Source organism: Pelophylax lessonae (assembly GCF_965119305.1).
Source record: "Pelophylax lessonae genome assembly, chromosome: 5".
In the NCBI taxonomy this organism is placed as follows: Eukaryota; Metazoa; Chordata; class Amphibia; order Anura; family Ranidae; genus Pelophylax; species Pelophylax lessonae.
Genome location: NC_138772.1, coordinates 140,928,003 through 140,949,742, shown reverse-complemented (window position 1 = coordinate 140,949,742; position 21,740 = coordinate 140,928,003). Strand labels below are relative to the sequence as shown.

General features: G+C 40.9%; 1 protein-coding gene across 1 annotated transcript in view; it reads right to left on the bottom strand.

The window, feature by feature from the left end:
* PLEKHA8 (pleckstrin homology domain containing A8) overlaps nt 1-21,740 on the bottom strand; it is a 105,598-nt gene that overhangs the window by 487 nt on the left and 83,371 nt on the right. Inside the window, exons 10-13 of the mRNA XM_082259470.1 lie at nt 20,775-20,833; nt 18,747-18,877; nt 18,423-18,493; nt 8,369-8,430 (exon numbers count right to left, since the gene is read on the bottom strand). Of these exons, the coding sequence (XP_082115596.1) occupies nt 8,369-8,430; nt 18,423-18,493; nt 18,747-18,877; nt 20,775-20,833 (323 nt within the window). The remainder of the gene's footprint in view (nt 1-8,368; nt 8,431-18,422; nt 18,494-18,746; nt 18,878-20,774; nt 20,834-21,740) is intronic.

Sequence of the window (21,740 nt, the reverse complement as noted above, 5' to 3'; positions counted from 1 at the left end):
GAGAAACAAACGAGTATGAAAGAGCGATCAGAAGTACTACGGTTGATTAAATGGAAATAGATAGAATAGGAAGACAAATTAGGCTTATCCTAATAGTATAGTAGAGATCCACTGAAGCTGTCACTATGCAAAAATGAAATATCTTCAAAGACACCCTTACTGTAAAGATAGCCATTTTGTTCTAAAGTGACTCAAGGTGCCTCTACTGTCAAGAATTAACTATACAACTTAAGTGTCAGGGCATTTAAAAACAACTTTTTTAAAAGAGATTCTTTAAACAATGTCCTTCTGCTACCTTTACAACTCAATAAAGAATATCAGAAGCCAAGAAAATCATGGGCATCCGCAGGTAGGAGCAAGGGGGGGCAAATGCCCCCCCCCCCCCCTGGAATCTCAACTTCCCCCTTTCAAGTGATTGTTAAGCCACTTTATACCATCCTGTCTGGTCTTTTTAATAATACTGTTTGCCCCAGAGTTTGTGTTATAAAAAAATAAGCCATTCTTTACCAGTTTTCAGAGGGCTGAGGCCGCTCACGTGACCCGTTGTCTCTCTCCTCTCCCCATCTGACAGCTGCCTGCAGCGGAGAGGACAGAGGAGGACAGGAGAGCTATGAATGAGGGAGGCACGTAAACTGACCACAGTGTCGGGGCTTAGTCGCCATAGTATACCGTGGTCAGTTTACAGAGGGGAGGACATAGCCAGGCTGGATCAGCCAGGTATTTTAGGTGATAGACGAGGCCAAATTACACAGCACAAGCACTGTGTTGTGTAACATGCTTTAAGGGAACAGGATCAATTTTTTTTTTTTAGGATAACAATTGCTTTAAAACAAAATGCTCCTGTTTGCTCTTTAAAAATGAATACTCAAAATAAGTATACGGAATAAGCCCCTCCCCTTCATGACATTGTTAAAAAAGGGGCGGAGCATGGGTGACCTTAAAATGTTGCCCCCCCCTGAAAAAAGTTCTGCGGACGCCCATGAAGAAAATATGTTGTTTTTTTGAAAAGTTGATGGCTGCACTGGATTGACCTGCTCGATAAAGGGTCTGTGGGTGAGTGGTAGGTGAGAGAGGGCCACTTGGGGAAATTAACTCCCAATCAATCTGGTCCGACTGGATGAAAAAAAGGCAGTGGACCCTTGTTAAAAGGTCTAGGCTGCTACCTTAAGATACGGCCTAGTGGTAGTTTCCAAAGTTTCTAGTGGAAGTCGGTTAAAGAAGCGCCCAAAATCAGCAATAAAAATCCCACTTGGATCAAAAGATCATCGTTTTATTGGTAGCAGAACATGTTAAAGCCAACGCGTTTTCAGGGGGAACAGAGACTCCCCCTTCTTCAGGGCATATCTGGAACCGACAGCATAACAATGATCCTTGGCACCAGTGAAAATAAAATACAGCTGGTGGGTGAGATTTGGGTCTGACAGGTGAGTCAGAAGAAAATATGTAGGGATGCCTAAGCATTAGGTCACATGATTTCTGCTGAAGGGGTGGATCTGTTCACTTGCTCTTCCACAGAGACAATTTAAATACTGGAACCCCTGGAATTCTAATTAGGTGTGGAGTACATTATGTTGCATGCCAAGTGACAGAGACTAGGGCGGACTTTAGCACTAGAACTGCTGGCTGTCACTAACAGCTATGGTCCAGCACTGAGCCTAGGAGCTGAATCAGTCAGTCCCAGGGCCTCTGCCGCTGCTACAGAATGTTCCATAAGAGTGCTGGCATCATACAATGTACACACAATGAAAAACAATGCTTCCACACTCAAAATAAAAATGTTAAACAAAAGTGTAACGCTGCTTCTATTATTGCAGTGAAAACCCAAAAAAATTAAAAATCAATACAACCAATTGGTCCAGTTTAAGTAGTCTTGATTGCTGGTTTAGTTATAGTATTATAAATCCCAATAGCTAGAGAGAGGATTGATGATAGCAGAGGTGGAGCAGTGAAATCTTCTCTAAACAAGTACAGTGCGCATCTGGTGTATTCAGCACTTCACTTTTTCCATATTTTGTTATGGTACAGCCTATTTCCAAAATGGATTATTTTCCTCAAAATTCTACAAACAATACCCCATAATGGCAATGTGAAAGAAGTTTGTTTGAAATCTTTACAAATTTATTAAAAATAAAAAAATAAAAAATCCCATGTACATGAGTATTCACAGCCTTTGCTCAATACTTTGTTGAAGCACCTTTGGCACCAATTACAGTCTCGAGTCTTTTTGAGTATGATCCTACAAGCTTGGTACACCTATTTTTGGGCAGTTTCTCCCATTCTTCTTTGCAGGACCTCTCAAGCTCAATCAGGCTGGATGGGGAGAGTCGGGAGCACAGACATTTTCAAATCTCTCCAGAGATGTTCAATCGGGTTCAAGTCTGGGCCACTCAAGGACATTTAACGCAAAAAATATCCTGTAAAGATCACACGAAAAGAGATCTATATAGGAGATGAAATAATGATACAGAGGGGGTAACACCATTTATGAAGATTTATTGCGCTACAATGTGCAAGCCATGATAAAAATGGTGTCTGGTTACAACCATAAGGGATAATTAGTGAAATAAGGGTGATAACATGCACATTCACAGAGTAGTCCTATAGCCACTCCTTTGGTATCTTGGCTGTGTGCTTAGGGTCTTTGTCCTGTTGGAAGATGAACCTTTGCCCCAGTCTGAGGTCCAGAGCGCTCTGGAGAAGGTTTTCATCAAGGATGTCTCTGTACATTGCTGCATTCATCTTTCCCTTGATCCTGACTAGTCTCCCAGTTCCTGCCGCTGAAAAACATCCCCACAGCATGATGCTGCCACCACCATGCATCACTGTATAGATGTATTGGCCAGGTGATGAGCGATGCCTGGTTTCCTCCAGATAGGATGGTTGCCAATCAGGCTAAAGAGTTCAATCTTGGTTTCATCAGACCAGCGAATTATGTTTCTCATGGTCTGAGACTCCTTCAGGTGCCTTTTGGCAAACTCCATGCGGGCTGTCATGTGCCTCTTACTAAGGAGTGGATTCCGTCTTGCCACTTAACATACAGGCCTGATTGGTGGAGTGCTGCAAAGATGGTTGTTCTTCTGGCAGGTTCTCCTCTCTCTACAGAGAAACACTGGAGCTCTGTCATAATGACCATCAAGTTCTTGGTCACCTCCCTGGCTAAGGCCCTTCTTCCCACTCTCTCAGTTTGGCCGGGGGGTCAGCTCTAGGAAGAGTCCCGGTGGTTCCACACTTTTTCCACTTACAGATGATGAAGGCCACTGTGCTCATTTGGACCTTCAATGCTGCAAAAATGTTTCTGTACCCTTCCCCAGGTCTATGCCTCAATACAATCCTGTCTCGGAGGTCTACAGACAAATCCTTAGACTTCATGGCTTGGTTTGTGCTTTGACATGCACTGTTAACTGTGGGATCTTATATATATAGACAGGTGTGTGCCTTTCCAAATCATGTCCAATTAACTGACTTTTTTACAGGTGGAATCAAGTTGTGGAAACATCTCAAGGATGATCAGTGGAAACAGGATGCACCTGAGCTCAATTTCTTTTCTGTGAATACTTATGTACATGTGATTTTTATGTTTTTGTTTTTTTATTTTTAATACATTTGAAAAGATTTCAAACAAACCTATTTCACGTTGTTATTATGTGGTATTGTTTGTAGAGTTTTGAGGAAAATAATGAATTTAATCCATTTTGGAATAAGGCTGTAACATAACAAAATGTGGAAAAAGTGAAACGCTGTGAATACTTTCTGTATGCACTGTATGCTATATGTTTTTATGGGACCCATGATACTTGGGCGTTGCATGCCTGAGCTGGAGTGACGAGTGTTATATCTTAAAGGGCCAACAACATATTAATTGGACATCTGGACCTCATCTGAAGAAAGGCAAATCCCACGAATAATGTAGAAAAAGACAGAAGCACAGACGCCTTCTAAGTGCAGACTGTAAAGAATTTAATAAAACAAAGTATAAAAACACTCACATTTTAGCAAGTAAAAACAGGCCCGTCAGGAATATATGCTGCAGGGGTGAGTCTCCATGCACGCTGGTGGGCTGCTCTATGTGCTGTGTTCTGCCATGTCTTCTGTAGAAGCCGAACGCTGGCTCTGTGTGTAGACCGGACCAAGATAGAGGGCTGGAATGCACTTGGACCACAGCGGCAGGCATGCGACATCATCGGAAACGACTGCAACGCATTTCCAAGCAGGCGCACAGATGATAGTGATGACAAGCATGCTCCTTTTTCAAGAACGTGCGTTCCAGCCCTCCATCCTGGTCCGGTCCACAGACAGAGCCAGTGCTCGGTTTGTACAGGAGACACGACTGAACGCAGCACATTGAGCAGCCCACCAGCGTGCATGGAGACTCACCCCTGCAGGATATTTGTGATATGCCTGTTTTTACTTGCTCAAATGTGAGTGTTTTTATACTTTGTTTTATTAAATGCTTTACAGTCTGCACTTAGAAAGCGCCTCTGCTTCTGTCTTTCTCTACATGTCCCTGGAGAGTGCTTCTACTTCCCTGAAGAGGCTTGCCCTAAGTTTTGAACAGTCCATCACTATTGCAGGATTACCATCGACCTAATTACCTTATATGACTTTCCCTCTCTGCCTACTGCCATATACTGCCTACCTATAGACTGATGGTTCCAAGCACCAGTGATCACAATTTTGCGCCATAACCATCCTATTTTAAATACCACGGATTACCCCGAGTGGACTATTCAAACATTGAGGTGAGCATTTTGAGTGCACAGTGGTGGTTTATCCACTGATCACCCTGATCTAGGATACTGCCTATTATAATGGAGGAGTCACTGCGGTTTAGGGTGAACACTGAACACATATTATATGGGCTCACTGTAGTGTTTTGTGGTGTTAAACACATTGCACATATTATATGGACTCACAATAGTATGAGATGTATATTTTAAAGGTTTTATTGTATCACTGTTTGTTTTTAGCATTTTTTTTACATTTATTTTACATTTGTTTATGCTTAGTTTCTCCGTATTGGGAATTGTGATATAACACGATTCACTTATATACCGTATTTATCGGCGTATAACACGCACTTTTTTCCTCCTGAAAATGGAAGAAAAAGCAAACAGTGTGTGTTATACACTGATATAAGAAAAAGACCAGGAAGCAGCGCCGAGAGGTAGAAGGGGGCGGGCCAGGCCAAGGATAAGGAAGGACGAGCTGTCATCGGAGGTCCCGCCTCCTATGCCGAGACGTGTGACGTCTATCATAGGAGCCAGGACTTCCGATGACACTAATAGCTCGTCCTCCCTTCTCCTCGGCCTGGCCCGCCCCTTCTAGCTCTCAGGGCTGCTTTCTGGCCTTTTTTAAAATTGATTTGGATAGTGTCACTGGCGCTGGCAAGGCTGCATTTAAGACACTGGCGCTGGCGAGGCTGCATTTAAGGACACTGTGCTGGCGAGGCTGCATTTATGGGCACTGCGCTGGTGAGGCTACATTTATGAGCACTGCGCTGATGAGGCTGTATTTGAGGACACTGCGCTGGCGAGGCTGCATTGATGGACACTGCTCTGGCGAGGCTGCTTTGATGGACACTGCGCTGGCGAGGCTGAATTGATGGACACTGCGCTGGCGAGGCTGCATTGATGGACACTGCGCTGATGAGGCTGCATTGATGGGCACTGCGCTGGCGAGGCTGCATTGATGGGCACTGCGCTGATGAGGCTGCATTCGTGGGCACTGCGCTGATGAGGCTGCATTCATGGGCACTGCGCTGACGAGGCTGCATTCATGGGCACTGCGCTGACGAGGCTGCATTCATGGGCACTGTGCTGATGAGGCTGCATTCATGGGCACTGTGCTGATGAGGCTGCATTCATGGGCACTGTGCTGACGAGGCTGCATTCATGGGCACTGTGCTGACGAGGCTGCATTCATGGGCACTGTGCTGACGAGGCTGCATTCATGGGCACTGTGCTGACGAGGCTGCATTCATGGGCACTCCGCTGATGAGGCTGCATTCGTGGGCACTCCGCTGATGAGGCTGCATTCGTGGGCACTCCGCTGATGAGGCTGCATTCGTGGGTACTGGCGAGACTGCATTTGATTAAAAAAAAATGTTCTGAGTTTAAAGCTGTTTATTTTAAATTTCAGCTTTTTTCTGGAAATTTCTCTCCTAGAAATTAGGTGCATGTTATACGCCGGTGAGTTTTATACGCTGATAAATACGGTAATTCATTGTTAAGATCTGTGGCTTGAAGGTTTGGTACACAATTGGTTGTATTAATTTAGAACAGTCTATCACGATTTTCACTGCAATAATAGCAGCAGCGCTACACCTTTGGTTAATATTTTTTTTTATTTTGTGTGAAGGTGTGGGAACACATTATTAGTGTTAGCAGCAGCAGCACCAATCAGTATAGGGGAGGGAATTGGCGGCGCAGAAGTATTTTGTTGGGTTATTTTGGTAATTCTTCCACACTGTTTTACCTTGGAACTCAAAGGACATCATGGCAATTCCTGTTAGGATTCAATGTTGGGCAGACTGGAAGCAGCTCTGTCCAGCCCATCTCTGCAGCAGTAGATTACTGCTATGCTGATATATTGCTGGCTGACTGCAGTGATCAGCAGTTTACTATTAGAAGTGATCTGTTGCTACAGAGTTGCACTGGGGGCTGCCTCGGGTCTCCAGTGACCAGATTCAGCACACCCGTGAAGAAAAAAAAAAAAAAATAGATTACATTGATTCAATTAATTAAACCCCCCCCCCCCCCCCCCCAAAAAAAAGAAGCCTTCTCCCCATTTATTCTAGGTTCATACATTGTATGTTCCAGGGGACATATGGGTTTACTGCGTAGGCAAGTGCAATGGCAATTTTTGGATTTCAGAATTTCAATGTATTTTAGCACATGTTAACAAATTAAAAAATGGGCATAACTTTTTTTTATTGCAGCATACCATGATGTGCAGCAGCGTGGGGGCATGTTCGCTACTGTAACAGCTGCAGTGTCAATCAAAATTAATTACACCACAATCCACCACAATGCACACATATTTATGAAATGTATCAAAACTAAACTATTGTCTGGCCCTCTGGAGAGTTGGGGGCCTCACTCGAGGCTCCCTATATTCACAAAGATGACCACCACTGACCTAGACACCATTGACCTAGACATTTGATCACTTGACCAGCCACTATGGGGTCTTCAAGCAATATTTTTTCCCCCAAGGGAAAAGAGGAGAAAGGAGATATACTTACCTAATCCTCTGATCTTCCCAGCACAAGCCTGGTCTGGCACCCTCATGTTCCAGTGGTCTTGAGTTGTGGACTGTTCCTGATAAGCCCAGAGCAGGCTCCATAGACCAGGGATAGTCCACTGCTTGACAGTGGGGGAGTGCTGTTTTGCCAGTGGAACAAAGGATCAGGTGAATATAAGCTTTCTCCTCACCCCTAGACAAAATTAGCAGTTGATTTGTGCAGCGCAGGCACAGCTCGACTGCATAGGAAACTTGTTTTTTGCCCAAAATTGGGCTTTAAAAAGATTACTGTTCCCATAAAAAATGGGGAGAGATTTAAAAATCTGGGATAAGCAAATATTTTCTAAATATGGGTGGCATCTGCGGTCTTACTTGAATCGTGGTGCGCATTGTGTATTTCTTCCAGATATGTGCAGTTATCCAGTGTGGAATTTTGCCTTTGCACAAAAGCTTCTCGTAATAAAGACTGGTCGCTGCTGGTCTCGTCCCCTGTGCAGTGTGACTGGCCTTGTATCAGCCCCTCCTGTAGCTTTCAACAGTGAGCCTGTTGTGACTGGACCTGTTGGGTCCCTCCGACAGCTCTACTCCCTGAGCTATGTGTGATGATGTCACTGCTACTTTTACAAGGTAATGACTAGGTTTGCAAAGGCATGAGGTGATCTATATCCATTGTGGCTATTCAAGAATATATATAAATGAAAGAAGTGTTTATGCCTGGAGTTCAGCTTTAAAAAGAAACTCCAAGCAAACTCCAGTTGAACATAAACAGAAGTGTACAATCTCACCTCCCAAAAGATGTTTAATTCTGTACAGGTAATCTAGTGACTCACACACACAGTTTACACATTGTCAGATAGGTGACACGGCTCCTAATCAATCGATTCATCTTCCTTGTTCAGTAATGCAGCTTTCTATGTGAGCCCCCTCATTGTACAGTTTTATCACATTCGGCAGAGGTGTGTGTGTGTATAATAAAAATTGCTGCCAAAATTACAAATCATTTGGCAAGTGAAATAGAATACATCTGTAATCCGAACGTATATTTAGCTGTTGTTTTGGAGTTCCACTTTAAAAATTAGACATGCAACATAAAGAATATAAACACATGCTGAAGATCCAAGCTTACCGCAAATACACCTCGTACCACCCAGCCATGATATTGTCTCAGTGTTTTACCATAGGCATTACCTGAAAGAAAAGTGGATCAGTTTTAATAATCAAGCATAGACACACACACTGCAGTTAACATCTTGGTAAGAAACTCTACATATAATACATTTAAGTCCACTGCATTATAAAAAATAAAAAATAAAAAACTTTTTACATGCTAGATGATAATTCTATGTGTTTTTTTATAGTGTTGTTTTAAGTAAAACATAATGTCTACATACTAATCTGTTCCAATGCTTATTTTGTCTGCTCGTAAACTGGAGAAATTGAATAAATAAAATACTGAAACTAAAAAAAACTTTTTACATGCTAGATGATAAAAACAACACTATAAAAAACCATATAGAATGAAGTAAAACATAATGTCTATATACTATTCTGTTCCAATGCTTATTTTTTTTTCTGCCCGTAAACTAGAGAAATTGAATAAAAAAAAAAAATATTGAAACTATAACAAAAAAAAAAACTTCTTACATGCTAGATGATAATTCTATATGTTTTTTTTATAGTGTTGTTTTAAGTAAAACATAATGTCTACATACTATTCTGTTCCAATGCTTATTTTTTCTGCTTGTAAACTGGAGAAATTGAATAAAAAAAATATTAAAAAAAAAAAAAAAACTTTTTACAATATGCACATCCAGATGCTTACTATCGTCGATCGTACTTGTGATCAGCATTCCCTACCCTATAACCCACATGTGTCAAACACAAGGCCCGAGGGCCGAATCCGGCCCTCCAGGCCATTTTATATGGCCCTCGCACGTAGAGGAAGGGGTGAAAATGAGACGTGAAAAGCCTGTGAAAGAGAGCTTATTAGTGCTCACTGTGCGTAGCGCACCCCTAAGCCCTGCATTCTGTATGTAGAGTACTTCTCAATACTGCACTCTGTACACAGCGTACTCCTGAACTCTGTACGTAGCGCACCCCTGGACTCTGCACTCTGTACGTAGTGCATCCCTGAACTCCGAACATATCGCACTCCTGGTATTTATAGACCCTTTAAGATCCTCCTACTGTTAATGCAATTTGGTCACAGCCATAGTTTGATGCGGTTCAGTGGGGGGGGGGGGGGGCTTATTAGGTTTCTGCACCTATTCTCTGGGGAAAAAAGCCCTGCATAAATGTATATAGTCTTACAGACACAACTGGCCCTTTGAGGACAACCATAATATTTGTGTGGCCCTCAATGAAATTGAGTTTGACACCCCTGCTATAACCATTGACATAAACTCTATTTGCTTATAAAAAAATCTCCCATCTTCAGTTAGGTCATACCTGACCAACAATTAAGTACAGAGAGAAGCAGTGAAGAACAGATATTGTAGAGTGTTGAAACTGTAACCAAAATTAAAATACTCCCTGAACCCAGAAGAACAAACAGCTAGACATAAGTAAGGACCCGTTCACACACCAACAGGCAGCTTCCACACAAACTGTAGTTTAGTGTGTGGAAGCTGCCTGTGTGTGGCAACTTACTGTTCTGGCTGCAGTGAGCCAGGCACAGGGGGTGGTGTGACATGCATGTCAGGGCATCACATCATTCTCTTTTTTTTTTTTTTTTTTTTATTGAAGTGTACAAAGTGACACTTCATTCATGTCACTGTGCACTGACATGCGGACCCACCCTGTGTTCTGCAATAAAACGTAACATGTCTGCATTTTATCGCAGCTCACTGCACTGGGATTGCACAGGAGTCATATATTAATGCAGGAATTAATACTTTTTTTTTTTATTATAAACTTTTATTGAAATAAAAATAATTTGTATTACAAAGATCGTATAGCGTGACAAAAATTTACAAGGCTTTCAAATGTGAGCAAAACATTGCAAGAAAATTGTAAGAAAAACATTTTTTGTACAATGTAATGTAAGAAATAAGCAATCTTTGGTATGGTCATACCTGTCCATTGGGTTATAGTGAACATATCAAGTTGTCTTACATATGTATATCGACTGTGCAATATAAAACAGCAATACATAAAAAAAAAAAGAGAAAGTAATGGGTAGGAATACCTTGTTAGAAAGAGAGAACAAAACTAGGGTGCAATATGGTAATGTGTTGGCATGTAGTCTATGCATTTGGTGAATTTTTGTAAATAAACAATGGATTCCATTTAAGATCAAAGAGTTTTTTTAGTATTATTTATTGTGTGAAAAAATATTTTCCATGAGTTTAATTTCTTCAATTCTTGATATAATCTGTGAGAATGGTACAGAATTTTTCTTCCAATGAAAAGCAATAGTCCAAAGTGTAGCAATGCATAAAGTGTGGATCAATTGGATAAGGGGAGCTTGTATTTCTGGTATATTATAAAATAGAAGGCAATTGAGATGAGAAAGTATAATTTATTTACAGGCTAATTTATTAATGACAGTGAATACCTCTTTCCATATAGGAGAAAGCTTGTCGCAGCTCCAGAATACATGTGATAGAGTACCCGGGGATGCCCAGCCTCTAAAGCAGTCTGGAGAGGCATCAGGAAAGAATGTGTTTAAATGGGCAGGTGTATAATACCACCTAGTGAAAACTTTCACAGCTGTCTCTCTGACATTCAGAGACATAAGGGCCATACACACTATAAGATTTTCTGAAGACTTTTTCCTTCAGATTTACCTTTTTGTAGTGCAAGGGCCTGCCAGATTGCATACAAATTGAAGATGTTTAGGTTTGACCACATATTATATGGTTTTGGTAAATCTAAAGGAAAAAGTCTTCAGAAAATCTTATAGTGTGTATGGCCCATTAAGCCCCGTACACACGCACAGATTGTTGGCCGTAAATTGTTGGCCAACATCCAATCTGCCGATAGTAGGCTTGTTAGTATGATGCTTCCGACAACCAACTGCGAATTTTCGGCCGAAAAAAATCTGGTGTGCATGCTATAAAATTTTTGTTGGCCAACAAAGAACGGCCGATTGTTCCTCAGTCAGTACAGATTTCGGCAGACAAAAATCAGATGAGCAAGACTGGGCATGCTCAGAGAAGAAAAAACACACTGAAAGTCAACCATCACATGACATCACTTCTGAAGTTGGTATTTGTTGGCCAACAAAAGTCCAGTGCAAGTCTAGAGCACATTTCAACCAACAAACAACACTGGACAAAAGTTGGCCGATCAGTTGGCCAAACAATCTGTGCGTATGTACAGGGCTTTAGTGTACCTTCTCAGGTTGGTCCACATTGTAGACCACTCAGAGGTGGATAGATGGAGACCACTCAGAGATGGATGCTTGGATATTTAATTCTGTTTCCCATTGTTGCATATAGGAAAGTTTATAAACATGAAGAGAGGTATTCAAGTCAATATATACAAGTGAGATAAGACCCTTTCTTCTCGGATTTTTTGAAAAAATGTGTTCAAATGTGGACATCGTAGAACTAGAGGGTTTAGGGTAATGCTTCTCATAAAACATTTTTATGTAGTCAAAAGTTTTTTGTTTAGAGATGGGAATATTATGAGATGACTTTAGGGAGTTAAAAGTGATAAATTGTCTACCATTATAAAAATCTGAAAGTTTGGTTAAGCCATTATCAATCCAACTCTGAAAAGTATTTGGAGAGAAAGAGGCGAGATTAAATCTTTGGTCCCCTAAAAAGGAGGAACCAGGGGGAGGGTGTGAAATGAGCGGCCACTTTTTTATACATGTATTCCATTGTTTTAAAGAATTAGAAACAATGGTGTTACGGTATGAGATGGAGAGGATGGGTATGGCGTTGGACCATAATAGGCCTGGGAGGTAGAAAGGATGAACTGAATTATTTTTAAACTGTAACCATGGAATAAAGGAGTTAGGAATATTCCATTGGGCTGTCTGGGTAAGTCTGCTGGTAATATAGTAGAGCCAAACTTGGGGGACCCCTAGACCACCTGACTGGTGAGACTGATACATAATCATTTTAGCAATTCTAGGAGTTTTATTATTCCATATACACAGTGCTTTAAGTGGTCAAAAAGAGGTGCCGGTACTCTATTATAGCCTATACATTTTTTTGCCCCCCCACCCCACATCAGGGTCCCCACAGAGCACCCCCCCCCCCCCGGCCTGGGCTGGGACTCTGGAGCAGGGGGACTCACTGGTGGTGACTGGTTTGGCTCTGGAGTGGGAAATGTTCTTGGGGGGGCAATTGAGGGCGCATATGTCCAAAATGAGGTGGCGGTATGCTCAAGAGCCATATTTGGAAGTGGCGGTACTGAGTACCAGTGCATACCGGCCCACTTAAAGCACTGCATATACATTTATTTATCTTAGTTTGGATTTTTGTAATGAAAGTTTTAGAGAGTGTGATAAGGAGAAATCTGAATAGGTATAAAAGTTTTGGTAGAATGTTAATTTTGATTGCAGAGATCTTACCTAGAAATGAGAAGTTATATGTTGACCAAGTTTTCAGTGTATTGCGGATTTTGGTAATTAATGGAGGATAGTTTTCTTGAAAAAGTGAGTTATATTCGTTACAGAGATGGATACCTAAGTATGGGATTGTATTGTCTGACCAGATGAATGAAATGATTGATTGGAGGAAACAAAGCTTTGGATGATATTGGAGAGTCTATCTGAAAGAATCTTGCTGAAAATTTTGAGATCATTATTGATGACCGAAATTGGTCTAAAGTTTTGTGGATGTGCTAGATCTTTATTTGGTTTTGGAATTAGGGACATGTTTGCTAATAGCATTTCTTCTGGAAAATTATTTCCTTGTAATATATGATTAAAAAGTTGTGTTAATTTTGGGGTCAGAGAAGTGGAGAATGTCTTATAATATAGTGATGAATAACCATCTGAAACGGGGGCAGAAGATTTTTTAAAGTGTTTTAATTACATTTCTCACTTCTTCATCGGTGATGGGGACATTTAGTGTGTCTAATTGAGAGGAGGATAGTTTTGAGTGTCGAAGAATGTGTGGAAAAATTATGAGGAGGCCTCATTTGGGGCATAGATCTTTGCTATTGTAAGTTCACATCACAAAACACGGCCTTTAAGAATTAGGAGTGTACTTTCTTTTGTCTTTATATATACAGTATCTCGCAAAAGTGAGTATACACTTCACATTTTTGCAAATATTTTATTATATCTTTTCATGTGACAACACACTTTTTTTCTCTAAATGTAGAGGAGTTGCCATTTTTATACACAACTCCTTCCCATTTGAGATTCCGGATTTACAGTATCTCACAAAAGTGAGTACACCCATCAAATGTTTCATGTGACAATACTTAAAAAATTACACTTTGCTACAATGTACAGCTTGTATAACAGTGTAAATTTGCTGTCCACTCAAAATAACTCAACACACAGCCATTATTGTCTAAACAGCTGGCAACAAAAGTGAGTACACCCCTAAGTAAAAATGTCCAAATTGGGCCCAATTAGCCATTTTCCCTCCCAGCTGTCATGTGACTCGCTAGTGTTACAAGGTCTCAGGTGTGAAAGGGGAGCAGGTGTGTTAAATTTGGTGTTATCGCTCTCCCTCTCTCATACTGGTCACTGGAAGTTCAACATGGCACCTCGTGGCAAAGAACTCCCTGAGGATCTGAAAAAAAAAAGAATTGTTGCTCTACATAAAGATGGCCTAGGCTATAGGAAGATTTCCAAGACCCTGAAACTGAGCTGCAGCACGGTGGCCAAGACCATACAGTAGTTTAACAGGACAGGGTACACTCAGAACAGGCCTCACCATGGTCGACCAAAGAAGTTAAATGCACGTGCTCAGCGTCATATCCAGAGGTTGTCTTTGGGAAATAGACGTATGAATGCTGCCAGCATTGCTGCAGAGATTGAAGGGGTGGGGGGGTCAGCCTGTCAGTGCTCAGACCATACGCCGCACACTGCAGCAAGTTGGTCTGCACGGCTGTTGTCCCAAAAGGAAGCCTCTTCTAAAGATGATGCACAAGAAAGCCCATAAACAGTTCGCTGAAGACAATCAGACTAAGGACATGGATTACTGGAACCATGTCCTGTGGTCTGATGAGACCAAGATAAACCTATTTGGTTCAGACGGTGTCAAGCGTGTGTGGCGGCAACCAGGTGAGGAGTACAAAGACAAGTGTGTCTTGCCTACAGTCAAGCATGGTGGTGGGAGTGTCATGGCCTGGAGCTGCATGAGTGCTGCCGGCACTGGGTAGCTACAGTTCATTGAGGGAACCATGAATGCCAACATGTACTGTGACATACTGAAGCAGAGCATGATCCCCTCCCTTCGGAGACTGGCCCAAAGGGCAGTATTCCAAAATGGTAATGACCCAAAACACACTTCGAAGACGACCACTGCCTTGCTAAAGAAGCTGAAGGTAAAGGTGATGGACTGGCCAAGCATGTCTCCTGACCTAAACCCTATTGAGCATCTGTGGGGCATCCTCAAATGGAAGGTGGGGGAGCGCAAGGTCTCTAACATCCACCAGCTCCGTGATGTCGTTATGAAGGCGTGGAAGAGGACTCCAGTGGCAACCTGTGAAGCTCTGGTGAACTCCATGCCCAAGAGGGTTAAGGCAGTGCTGGAAAATAATGGTGGCCACACAAAATATTGACACTTTGGGCCCAATTTGGCCTTTTTATTTAGGGGTGTACTCACTTTAGTTAGACATTAATGGCTGTGTGTTGAGTTATCTTGAGGGGACAGCAAATTTACACTGTTATACAAGCTGTACACTCACTACTTTACATTGTAGCAAAGTGTAATTTCTTGCGGTCACATGAAAAGATATAATAAAATATTTACAAAAATTTGAGGGGTGTACTCACTATTGGGAGATACTGTATATCCGGAATCTCAAATTGGAAGGAGTGGTGTATAAAAATAGCAACTCCTCTACATTTAGATGACAAAAGTATGTAATATATTTGGTTAAATGCTTTGTGAAAAAATTTGGAGTGACTTGAATCAGCAAAATGGGTTTCTTGAATTAATACAATTTTGGCACCCAAACGTTTGTATTGATGGAAAGCCTTTTTCTTTTTGTTTGGAGAGTTGAAGCCCTGAACATTATATGAGATACACCTTATATCCATTTGTAGATAGGTGATATACTATCAAACTGAAAAGGAATCATGTATAAAAGTATAAATTAGTTAAATTGGTTATACTTATGTAAAGTAATAGGATATATAGATCCATGTTATGAATAGTACCAAAGTAAAGTTTAAATTGACACCCATAAAGCATTTCACCGAAAAGGTGAGAAAAGAGAATCGTATAGGCTTAGAAACAAAAAAAAGAAAAAAAAAAAAAAAAAAAAAAAAAAAAGAAAACTCTGGATCAGAATACCAAATGGTATCTGAATACACATTTTTTTCAACGAGAATATATTTTCTCATAAACAGCTCACTTGACGAACTCCATCCGAGGAGTAGGGAAAAAGAAATAATAAAAAGAGGTAAACCAAAATGGTCTATCCTTTAACTTGAGTCTAGGATTCATCAATGAACTGAGTGGGGTCACTCTGCACCAGCACAGGAAGAAACAGCAAACCTTATATAATGTAAACATTTAGGTATGTCAACTCTAAGAAAGGAATTCCCCCTTTAAGGATTACTTTGGATATATGAAGTATTGCCAGAAAAGGGAAAAAAAAAAAAAAGAGAGGTTACATCATAAGTCATATATCTATGTTGTTAGGGATATTAAGGCAAAGAAAGACATAAGATATAAAAAAATAAAAAGCTTCTCCCCTACTGAAGAAACATTACTTCCCAAGGGAAGGAGATACCCTTTTTTTTAGTACTGCCTGGACAACTTAATAAATGGTAAAAGTGTATAAGTCATCTGTCTCTTCTCTTCTTTCTTCCCCTTCGTTTCCTTTTCCCACTCCTTCTCCCTTCCTCTGCTTGCCTGTGAATCTCCACATTAAAGTTTGAATCAAAAAATACCACTAGGAGTCAGTGTTGCAAAAGAAATCTTCAAAGATTATAGATTTTTGGTTGGCAGTATATAAAAAGTATAAAGAGTATAAAGTGGTATGGAGTGAATTTATCCGATTTCATTGCGAATTCTGTGTTGTTCCCTACGTGAAGCAGGTGTTTGCCAAAGTGGTGAAAGCCTTGGAGTAGATGGGGATTCAGGGCTCAAGAATCCAAGCTTGAATAGAACATCTTGACTTTCTGAGACGTTGGTAGCCACATATGTGGAGCCACTGTGTGGAATAATCAATTTAAAGGGGAATCCCCAGCGATATCGGATATGAGCAGAATAAAGAGCTGATGTAATCTCCTTCATATTACGTCGTCCTTCTAAAGTTGCTTGAGATATATCGGGATAGATCTGCAGTCTGTGACCGTCAAGTATTTTATTATTATTATACAGGATTTATATAGCGCCAACAGTTTGCGCAGCGCTTTACAATATGAGGGAAGACAATACAGTTACAACACAATTCAATACAGGAGGAATTAGAGGAGCCCGTTAGAGCTTACAAAATATTTGGAGTATTTCTTGCAGCTCTTAGTATTTCTTCCTTAATAAGAAAATCCTTCATACAGAGAATAATGTCCCTAGGAGGTTTGTCAGCAGGTGAACAAGCAAAAAATTTGGGGGAGCATACCCATGTATTTCTAAAGCTGGTGCAGCTATGAATCAAAAGACATGTATATTAAAAAAGAATAGCGCACACATGCAAAAAAAAAATTACTACCAAATTTGAAGACAATCCATAAATAAAAATGGGGATTTGGTCACACCATATGGCCATATAGTGCTCAAGCCCACCATTATCAGTGGGTCCTACACTATCCATGAAAAAGAGATGAATCCAGCCTTTCTAACCCTTGGAGATAATACTCCTTGCTTGGAAAGATGTGCAAATGCACTACAGGGGACTCCTCCTATATCCACTTGATAGTGGACACTGATAGAGTACAGGTGTGTGTGGGGGGTGGGATGGGTTGCTCAACCTCAGTAGTCTGGTCAGACCGAATACATAATAAACAAGCAAAAAATTTGGGGGAGCATACCCATGTATTTCTAAAGCTGGTGCAGCTATGAACCAAAAGACATGTATATTAAAAAAGAATAGCATACATGTTCAGGGTTTGCTCCCCCAATTTTTTGCTTGTCAGCAGGTGGTTTTGGCCTAAGCGCTCTGTGAATGCAGTCACAGATGAATGAGAAATCATCTTGCTCCGGTAGTAGCGATTTGCTGTGGGTATCAGATCTGTATTTGATTCCGGAATCCCTCTGAGTCTCAGATTGTTTCTCCTATTTCTTTTATCCAAGTCTTCAACTTGTGATTGAAGTAGGGAGACTGCAGAACTTAAAGCCTCATGTTTTCTGCTGTGCTCATTGTATGCAAGGGTTAATTCATTATGTTTAGTTTCTAGCTTGTCTGTTCTGCTGCCCAAAGCAGAGATCTCCTGAGAGAGTATTCTCTGTCTTATGCAGCTCTTGTTGGTATTTGGAGGCTAATCTAGCATACGTGGCCTCCAAGCTACTCTCCAGGTCAAATTTTGTGAGTGCGGCATTGTACTCACTGTTAGTAGGAGCCGTGGAGGTGGTGGAAGGTTGTTAAGTTGTTGAAGATCTCTTTGGGAGGGCAGAGGGGCTGCCGGCGCCATCTTGAGCCATGCTGTACTTCTCCCTTGTCCTCAGGAGGTAGTGTGTCAGCGAGCCTTTAGGAGAATTCTTCTGCTTTTTCTTTGATGCAGATATACACTGTGTTAGTATGTCTTGACGGGGGTGTATAGTGTAGCGTTCCAAGCTGTGTTTATTGCCCCCAGGCCTATTTTTAGTCCTGTGCTGGATGGAGCTCTCTATGCCGCCATTCCCATCCTGCGCCACGCATGAGCCCCCCCACCCCCCAGGAATGAATACTTGAGGGCCTGGAGGGCATTATCCTCAGATTTATGTTGTCCACATAACTGTTGGTGCTCCGTGTGCCAGTCCTACTATGCGGTTTGGTATTGTATAAATCTGTTTTGCTTTTTAAACAAATTGCTGTACATTCTGGTATACCTCATTGCTTTACTCCTGTGTTATTTTATTATTTTTTTAAATAAAGAATAAAAAAAAATAACTTACTTAATGCTGTCTGGATATTGCTTTCACCATTCTTCACTTCAGAAAGGAACTGAAATAAAAACTTGAGTCCCCTATGGAAAAAAAATAAAAATAAACATGTGCTCTTGGCTACATAGGTAAGGTAGCATTAAACAGATCATGTACAGTATGCATCCCGTATGATACACCGCATTAACAAACTAGGTTCAAGAGGATTATTGCTGTGAGATGTTATGCATTGTACAGAACCATAGGTGGGCATACATGCATCCATAGAAAATACAAGGTGCATATGCTAAATAATGACCCATGTTTTGACGGATCACCCCAAACATTGCTTCTTACCTCCTCAGCCACAAAAGGGCCTCAGTTGCAGAGTTTCGCACTTGTGCCAAGCTGGCACATACTTCATGGAGAACAATCTTTTGTAGTGTTGTCAACTCTTCTTTATTACTGATGTATTTCTGATTTATTTTCTGCAAAATACACAGAACAGTTTGGAATGAAGTTGGACAGAAAGGAATTTTTTGTATATATTTCTTAGTAATAATATGTTATTTTTTTTAAGTACACATGCTTGGAGGAGTGGGGTTGGTTACTAAAACTGGAGCACAGAAAACCAGGTGCCGCTGTTAAGGTTTGACAATAAAAACTAAAATCTGATTGGTTATTATGAACAGCTGCACCAGATTCTGAGATTTTGTGTGTCTCAAGCGTACAGCGCTTTGGACTGGTGATCTGGGACTGTTTACTAAAATACTCTGTATGGAGTGTCCTGTGGATATTCTTTGTCTCATGTGTGTAATTCACGGGCTATGGGAGCCAGCAAATTGCATTACTAATATGACTTTTTTGACTCCAATATACTAAAAGATATAACTGTGTTAGACGGGATGTGTATTAACCTTGGAGTTATACTGATGGCCTAGTGCTGCTGTCTTATGTTGTTTGTTTGTTCTGTATACCTGGTTTTCAGGCTGTTAGTGGGTATATACAAAACAAATGTGAGAAAGGGGGGCTTCTATAGCCCCCACTTTCCTATGGGATGGCGGAAGGGAGCAACATTAATTTGTTAATATTAAACTTCAGCCATATTTAATCTATCTCCCTGTACTGAGGTGATTGACCTTTTGACTCCTAGCCTTCCTTTAGTCCCCCTTCCTGCTCAAATATCCCGCCTTTTTGGTATCCATGTAGTTCAGGCTAGGTATCTGGGGAGTTTTTGGTCACCTCTATTTTTAAGAACGAATGGCGAGCCTTCCCCCTTTTTTCTCCCGCCTTAGAAGCCCGCCAGAACCTGATTTTGGAGCTATTCATACAGTCACCTGTGGAGGAGGGCTAAATTTTCCAGGATCTCTCATCCCAAGCGTTCCCCTCCCTCCCTCCCCTTGGTTTGTCGCGGCCACAATTATTACGTGGTTAGGTCACCTCTGCATTGCAGAGGGGGACAGTATGTGTAATATATATGTTGGATGGTATTGTTTATCAAGATTTATTTATTGTACAACCCGAGTTGTTTATGACTGGGTTGTGGTTTTTACTGTTATTTATATTTGGTGATATATTTATTATTGTCAAACCAGTAATAAAACGGCCACGGCCTTATTATTTCCAAACGAATGGTCTGATGTGTCTTACTCTTAGTAGTTAAATCTTATGTAGTTTAAGGTATCATATACAGCTCACTCCTTCCTGCCATTCCATACACATCGTTAAAAACAAAAAAAATGTCCAAAAAAAAAAAATCCCCCCAAAATGTGTTTATTTACCATCAGTATGAGAAGAAAAGAAAAAGAACAGAAAAAAAAGAAAAGAGAAAATAAAAAAAGAAAAGAGAAAAGAAAAAAAAAAAAAGAAAAGCAAAAGAAAAGAAAAGAAAAGAAAAAAAGAAAATAAAAAGAAAAAAGTACAAGACAGTGATAGATAAGAAAAAAAGAGAGAGAGCAATGACAAGAGAAAGGAAAGCTGGCCATACATGATTAGTTTTTCTTTTGTTCAGCCACATGAGGTGGATGGGGGAACCCCCATGGCAGGACACTGTATCAGTGGATGATTAGAAAATATTGCAGTGTGTCCCTTCAACAAAAGTTGATTAAATAATTGGAGGCCACACACTGGCCCTTACTAAACCAAATTTCAATTAGTAGGCTGATAATACGAGAGAGCGAGAGATAGATATGACAAGGAATTGAAGGAGATGGATTGCTACATAGTACTATGAAAAAAAAGCGTTGTAACCTTATTGGCACAGGTGACAAGGTGCACACGTCTTCCTGTATGTACGGGTTTAGAGTGATGAATAACTAGCCAATATTTGTAGTGATGTGGTAAGAATGTGCAAGAAACATATCACAGTCCATTCATTCACCCTACCTTTATGTTACCAACAAAATCCATTTTTACTGGTGCAAACACTGTTGGCCCAAGCTTATCTGCAGGAAGACAAACAAGCCGTTAACCACTCTGCTGAGGAACTAATAACAGCCTTTCTCTAATAGGTAACAGTGAAGTCATTCAGCATTGTACAGCTTCACATAACTTTTATGTAATGTCTGCTTATTGCCTGTTGTATGCCTGCCAACTTTACAACATATTTCGCTCTAGCTGTGGGGTAAAGGTCTGTCCTGACTGTTTATATGGCATAAATAAGAAAAGGCCAGTAAAAGGCATATTCATGAATGAGTGTCCAAGTTCAAACTGACTGACACAAAACATTTTGTGAGATGTGTACTTTTACAAGACATCCACCTACAAGAAAATGTACAATAAAAAGTAGATAACAAGCGCTCAGGGAGATCTAGTGTTACACAAATAGTTAATAATAGTCAGCAGAGTATGAGTCCATAAAAAGTTTGTGAGAAGTCTTGATATATCTCAGAATGTTCAAAGATAATTAAAGTATAAAACACTTGGGCAGCTCTTCTCAGAAGTGAAGGCCAACACTGGAAGTGAATATACAAAAAACAGAAGACTTGCTAAAGGAGCGCGCATGCTCACTAAGAGCCTTGTGCATGCTCACTAAGAGCCTTGTGCATGCTCACTAAGAGCCTCGCGCATGCTCAGAAACGCGCCGTCTCCTGGATCCTTGGTGATGTCACGCGCTCCTCCTGTGCTGCGTTCCACCCTGCGGCTCAACACAGAACCCAGAAGGATCAAGATGCTGTCGGCATCTCTTCCTGTCCTGACCGTGGTCTCTGCATAGTCGGATCAGCGCGGCTGGACTCTTCACCTGTAGCAGATCCTTCCATCCTATCTGATGGGCTTTTTATCTAATCTCATCTCATGAGTTGCCAATTGTCACTGCTGTTTTCTCTGTATAAAAAAGTAATACACTTGGAG